General features: G+C 33.3%; 1 protein-coding gene across 1 annotated transcript; it reads right to left on the bottom strand.

Moving 5' to 3' along the window:
* Nucleotides 1–726: 726 nt before the first annotated feature.
* LOC134683521 (uncharacterized) lies at nt 727–2,166 on the bottom strand. The gene has a single exon (XM_063542830.1). It carries the CDS (start codon nt 2,164–2,166, stop codon nt 727–729), a length of 1,440 nt encoding a protein of 479 aa, XP_063398900.1.
* Between the last annotated feature and the right edge of the window lie 5,007 nt (nt 2,167–7,173).

A 7,173-nucleotide genomic window follows, 5' to 3' on the forward strand; every position in this document is an offset into this window, starting at 1 on the left:
GGGAAACAAACCAAAACCAAATGAGAGACAAATAAACGATGGATAAAGCAGATTTACAGAGAAATATTTGCTATTGACATGAGATGCAAATACAAACTATTTGTCTCTGGTTGAAATATTTGTGGGAGTTCAATCATCGCTCTCTGGGAAGGTGCGCGCGATTCTTATTTTAATTGACAAGGATTACCAGTTTTCTGGATTCTCTGTCTAACTTCAAACAATTAAAACTGGCATCTTTGATAAAGGAATCTATCTTGAAGTGATGTTGAATATGTTTAATTATCATTTTGGTCTTTTGTGGATAGTTGTCTCATTTAATCATACCGCATCTTCTTTTTTTATATTAAACAAATAAAAACGATGTAAATTGAATAGTCGATTTAGCAGTAGTAAACTTTCACTGTATGAAAAGGATTGAAAATAATTTACTTGTTAGTTCACCAGGTAACTGAAAGATTCCACAAAACACCATTGATTAAATTTTCATGATACCATACATGTAATAAATAACATGCAGAAATTCTGAATTTTACACACACGTATCTATAAAGAAACGAAGTCTGCACATTTAAAAAACCTAAACCGGTAGCAATTACATGTACGACTACATGTATTTACACTCAACGACAAAAGTTAGTTTTATATATGAAGCGTTCAAACACCAAAGCTTGTCACAAACACCACTATGATTTATAAGTTGAGTTTCACATAAAGAAAAATAGTTTTTCAAAACATGTGTTCAGCAGCAGGTTTTCTGTAGGTGTGCTGAAGACCAAGCAGTTCCTTAAACCGGCCTATGCGATCGGCATCAAGACATCCAATCTCCGTATAAAATCTTTCCAGGTCTAGTAACATCTTGGCATAACTTAAAGTAGCCTGTTTGAAGGTATCGGGACTCATTGATCCATACAAGTTTTTGATGTCGTTCTCTTGTCCAAAGCTGGTGTCGGGAAACATTAGAACTAACCAGGGATTTCCATAGAAAAAGTGTGGAAGCGTTTTGGATCTAATACATAAATCCAGAAACGACAGAAAATAACCCATGGCCTCTTTGACGCCTGACAATGAGTTATGCTCTTTTGGTATCGTTAGTAATGTTATACAATGGAAACATATTGTTTTCAGGTGATTTGAAGCCGCAACTGTATGGAGCTGATTCGTGCCGTCCTGATTGGAAACGTATGTCTTTAAGATTCGACAAGCCGTCATCAAGAACTGTTGACTAGGATTCAACTGGCAAACGTCTAGAATATGTCTCTCATATCCAGACGTACAAACTCTCCACAAGGAGTCCTTGTCGCTTGTCATTACTGAGTTAGGTATATGGACCCATTTCATTACGGCATATACAGGGCAAATCATTTGTCGAATCGCATTGGGTGAGTTGGTCGTATTAGGATCTGGAACATAATCGTGACGCAAAAGAAGGGCTGGAACAATATCCATATCCAAAGATTTGTTGAATGATCTGGATTCCATTCTAGTAGATTGACTTTCCAAAGTAATGTTGGAAAACGTGTTGAATAAATCTTTTATATCTTTTTCATTATTTAAAGTTATATTAATGTCTAATGTTGGTGGCTTGGCAATTCGTCTAAGAGAATAGTTTGTCTCTCCAGCCCTTAGTTGTTCATTCACCAATTCACGGGTTTTGTCGATAATAGATTCGAATACTTTTAAATGTAGATTCCTTGAGTTGATGAAGTATTTGTTCATACCTACTTTTTGAAACACTTCACATTTTCTGGTCCATGGGTATCTTTCTAACAAATATTCAGCATTGTTGACCCGAAGCCGCACCAACCCAAGAGCATCACCTGTAACAGGTTCTACAATCATTCCATTTATATCAAAGATGAGGATGCTATCAAATTCAAGAGCATCAATGACTTTCAACCCCTCTCTTGAACTACCAAACTTTATCAACTCATCATGGAGAACCAACCCTTCAAACTGTTCTTCTGAAAATTTACGTATTCCTTGCATTACTACCTTCAGAACTTCATCTGTTGTACGACTGTGATCTTCAAATTTTTCAGGATTGATATTTTGCAAATGTTCATTTCTTGTAATTGAATATTGTAGGTCATGTTCATTGGGACCAAAGATATAAAGCGGTTTACGCCAGTTGTTCATATTAACACCCAAAGATTGCAACGTGGCCATGGTCTAGTTGGGTCTGAAAATATATATTTCATGCATAAATACTATAGTAAATTTATGACGTTTTAAGTTTAAGTTGAACAAGAAACCTCACCAAAGATATGGCAGACGCGTATTTCTTCTACATAACAGTCACAACCTTAAACGAAATATCTAAAAGGCCAAACAAAGACGGAAGTTGAACATATTTTAAGATATTTCACATCTAATAAACTAAAAATAAAATCTTAATCGTGAGCTATCCTGTTCATTCAATAGTACGCTTTATATACTCATAAGGTTTGGTATGTTTGAAAGACGTTTTCAAGATAATCTTTTGATTGACTTTAGTAGAACATCTTGATACTCGGCCAGGTAATGATAATCAAAAGAATTAAATCTCACAGATGAAATATAAACTTTTTGGTTGATAACATAACTAGTTTTAATTTCATAGATTTTTGATTTTCGCTCAATCGATGATATTGCTTCGTATAGTTTGTAAAATAAATAAGATAGGTTTGGTTGGAGCAACTGGAACTAAAGGTTTGGTTTGTTCGATTGGTACGACATTAATGGTGTGTAAGAGTGGTATTTATGGTATGTTTGGTACAATAAGAATTTAAGGCATGGATGGTAGAATTAATGTTAAATCAATACCTTTCAGCAAGAACTAAAGAGTAAAACTGATTTGTCAGACTGACTTGTAGGAAGACTAGCGAAAAAACAGACGGACGGAGTACAAGCCTATTACCCTCTTTGGCTACAGGTAGGAAACCAATAAAATCATAATGTGACACGTAAAATGATTAATTGATTGTTTATCAATTAACGTTTGGTATCATATATTTCATTGATTTAGATAAATCATGTACACAGCTGGTACAGAAACTTGTTGTCTCTCAATGACATGATTTGATCTCTTTTTAAGATAACATATTTGGCTTGGTCCAAACAAATTTCATACAAACAAATTAATTTGATAAATAAAACAGTGTGGATACTTATAAATGATATTGTTTGACACAGGGTTTCATATGTAGGAAGGGAAAGCTTATGCATCCATTTTTAAATAAAGATTTGTTTTAATTATAAATCGATACACAGTGAACGAAGGGTAGTATAATGCCATTAAAAGTCAGCCGTCAAACAATCATTAAGGATACCGTCAGCGTCAACATGGTTTAAATTGTACCGTGATTCGTAAAAATATTCTGATCGTGATTCGTAAAAATATCCTGATCGTGATTCGTCAGAGGTCTCAAACAATTATCGTTACCGTCGTTTTTGGAGAAATAAATCACGTGATTCGTCAAAATCAGTCTATGTTTTTATCGTCTATAGGAAGGTGAACATTTCATCGTCATACACCAACAATTTACGTTAACGTCATTTGGCAAGACTCTTTACTGTTACTTGTCATGAAGGCACCCCCATTACGACCCTTTTAACTATCATTTATTATCGATTAACGCCAATGGCGTAGGCGTAGAAGACAGAAAGTGAAAGTAAATTTATAATGAGAAATATAGTACAAATTTATTTTTGCAATCATGAAAAATAATTATGGCAATTAACACATAATTTTATAAATTTATTCAAGTATTCAAACAAATATGAATAAAAGAAAAAATATAGAAATATCGAAAGCAAATGTAATAAGAAGTCAAATCTGCCCGATTACTCCGTCTCTCATGTAAATGTACACGTCATTTTTCTTTCTACTGACCCAGATATAATGGTTTTTGGAAAACTAGAAACTATAAATAACCGTTACACATCTAAAGGCAACGATTAATTATCATTAATGTGATGCATTTAAATTCCTTGATTAAAAAAGCGATTTCACTTCACCTTTAAAAGTATATCAATATATTCAACAAAGGGAAATTAAATAATAGAAATATGTATAAAAACAAATGCTATTAATGAGCAGTATTAGTGGAAGCAACGGGGATAAGCGTACACATGTATTAGCTTGGTATATTTAATGAGATTTTATTTATATGTTATGTTATTTCAGAGTTGATTACCTTTTATTCGTTAACCGACGTATATTTTTCTGCAGTCTATTTACCAAAATGTACACACAATCAACGCTATATAAATAAATAGTTATTTGTATCTAGGTCAATACTCTATTGACATAACTAACTAACGTGTATGTTAAACAGCATCATATTTTTTTTATGTGTCTGTGTTTTTTCTTCACACATTGTTGTCAATACAATGGAATATATGTAAGAGACTTGCTTAGCTATAGGACATTTAGTTCCTTATTTGCTGCAGATTTCTGAGTCTAGATAGGAATTTGACAGTTGTTTTCCGTTCGTTGGTATGTTCGAGCTTTGGTTTTGTCGTTTGATGAGGAAATTCCTTTTTCGATTTTCCTTTGGGATCTATATTGTAGTAATTTTCTTTTGCATGATTTATGTACCCTGTTTAAATCTTTAGTTTTTCTTATATTCGATCTTCTTGTTTTTTTATCACATTATAAAGATATAATAATTACAGACTTAACATATGTTCCGAGCTTATATAGTTTTGCATTATCGTAGTTTATTGATATTTATTGATCTAAAGCTGTAAATACTTTTTAATTTCAAAATTGGTTTCTTAACATTGCTTCTGAGAAAAGTTTCAAAAATTCATTTAGTAATTTTGGTAAAATTTTGACAGTTTAGCTTTGGGTGATCGTTTTGTCAAATTTGAATTAAAACATATAAATGAATTATATTAATGTTCCGGACCATATGAGTATCTGGACCATACGCGTATGGTCATAACCATATGGGTATATACTCATATGGCGTATGGTCGGACCGTACGCGTATGGTCGGGGTAATCAACACGTTTACTTTTAAACTCTTCATTAGGTGTGACCCTTCTGGTTGTTACGTCACTAACTGTCATTTTATTATATATTAAAAAAAACTGATAAAAAAAATAGTTTCACACAGTTCATATTACTTACTATTTGTAAGTACAATTATAAGAAGATGTCAAATTCAAATGAACATATTGTAAAAAGAATTTTATTGTTTAAAGTAGGTGACATCACCGGCAAGGATCATGATATTTTTTAAAGATCATGATATTTTTAAGACCTTTTTGACAAGTAAAATATTAAAAGTGTATGTTTCTTTATTTTTTTCTATTCTTTATTTCTATACTTCTATTTTAATCTTAATTATAAGACCGGTAAAATAGAATTTAAGAGCCATGAAATAGCTACTGCCTTTATTTAATTTGATCGGTGATATTCATTTTACGATATTGGAGATGAATCAGAGATCTAGAGTTTCTTAAAAACACCGTAGACACGTCGGAACTGTCCGACTCGATATCACTTCACGCAGCAAAAACAAGCAATCGCAGAAACTGAGCTACATGTATGGTACCGTGTGAATGTCATTCTAAGTATACAAAAGCATACACGAATACAATCAGCGATGAAAACTAAGATCAACTGACTGTTGCATCAATATTTAATGTTTATGTAGCTTTTGAAATGTAAAATAAATACGTATTATTTCTATTGTATATTTGAAAAAAATACCTGTATGGTCCAAATACTCATATGGTCCGCCCCGTTAATAACCAAACGAGTATAATACTCATATGGTCCGACCATACGCGTATGGTCGGACCATATGAGTATACGCATATGGTCATGACCATACGCGTATGGTCCAAATACTCATATGGTCATGACCATACGCGTATGGTCCAAATACTCATATGGTCCGGAACATTAATAGTGGTCTGTATATTCTATTGTGACTAAAAAAACAAGAAACAAGCGTTCGTAGAGTTTTGCTCGACAAAATACAGAGAGCCACAGCCAATCAATTAGAAACAGAACTCCAAACTACTAATGGATTCTGTCGAGGGTTATGCAAAAGATTGGGTAAAAAGAGAAAAAAGTTGAGGTTGACACTCTTTCGGAGTGGGTTAAATCAGTGAGGTCATTGATTCAGATAAGAGTAAGTAAACTTAAAGGGTCAATGAGCACCAAAGCTCCTTCCATCTTTGAAGATTCTCATGCCATAGAGGAGTTATCTTGCCTCCATGACAAATATGTTGTCGTTCCAGCTGACAAAGCCTCGAAACAATTTTGGTTTTGTTTGCAAGAAACACTATATTGACTGCCTGATTAAGGAACTGGGGATACATAACACACTTGGAAATCCTACATATACACTTAGTACGCTTACGAAGCAGGAGATCCTAGAAAACAACAAATCGGTTCTAATCTCCTTTGATGTTAATCAAAAGAATGAAGACCAGGATCTTCCCTCACTATATTGGATTCATAAGCTTCACAAGAATCCTTATAAGGAAAGGTATATTGCAGGTTCTTCCAAGTGTTCCACTAAACCCTTTTCTAACGTTCTTACTGTCATACTCACTGCAGACAAAGAAGGACTTCAGAAATATTCCGAAATGGCATATCATTAAAACATTGTACCAACATTAAAACATTTGATTTTTTAACTCTTTATACCACTATTCCACATACTAAACTTCAAGCTCGACTGAAAGAACTCGTCAGCTTATATTTTCTTTTTTACAAAAAGGGGACTAGACGATTTAAATATCTAGTTTTGGGCTGGAATTCAGCTTACTTTGTGAAAAATCATACAGAGTCAAGGAAAAAATACACCGACGAGGATATCACTGCCATGCTGGACTTTTTAATTGACAACATATTTGTTGAATTTGGAGGTTTGGTCTTCCAACAGACTATTGGAATCCCAAAGGGTACCAATTGCGCTCCACTTCTTGCGGATTTTGTTTTTTTATATTCCTATGAAGCAGATTTTATCAAAGGGCTTGTACAGAAAGTAGAAAAGAAATTAGCCCAGTCTTTTAATTTCACCTTTCGGTATATTGATGATGTACTGTCTCTTAATAATAATATATTCAGTGATCACTTACATTCAATATATCCAAGTGAACTTGAAATTAAAGATACTACCGACAGAGATAAATCTGCTTCATATTTAGATCTTTTTCTCGAAATGACTA

This window comes from Mytilus trossulus, chromosome 9 (assembly GCF_036588685.1).
Source record: "Mytilus trossulus isolate FHL-02 chromosome 9, PNRI_Mtr1.1.1.hap1, whole genome shotgun sequence".
In the NCBI taxonomy this organism is placed as follows: Eukaryota; Metazoa; Mollusca; class Bivalvia; order Mytilida; family Mytilidae; genus Mytilus; species Mytilus trossulus.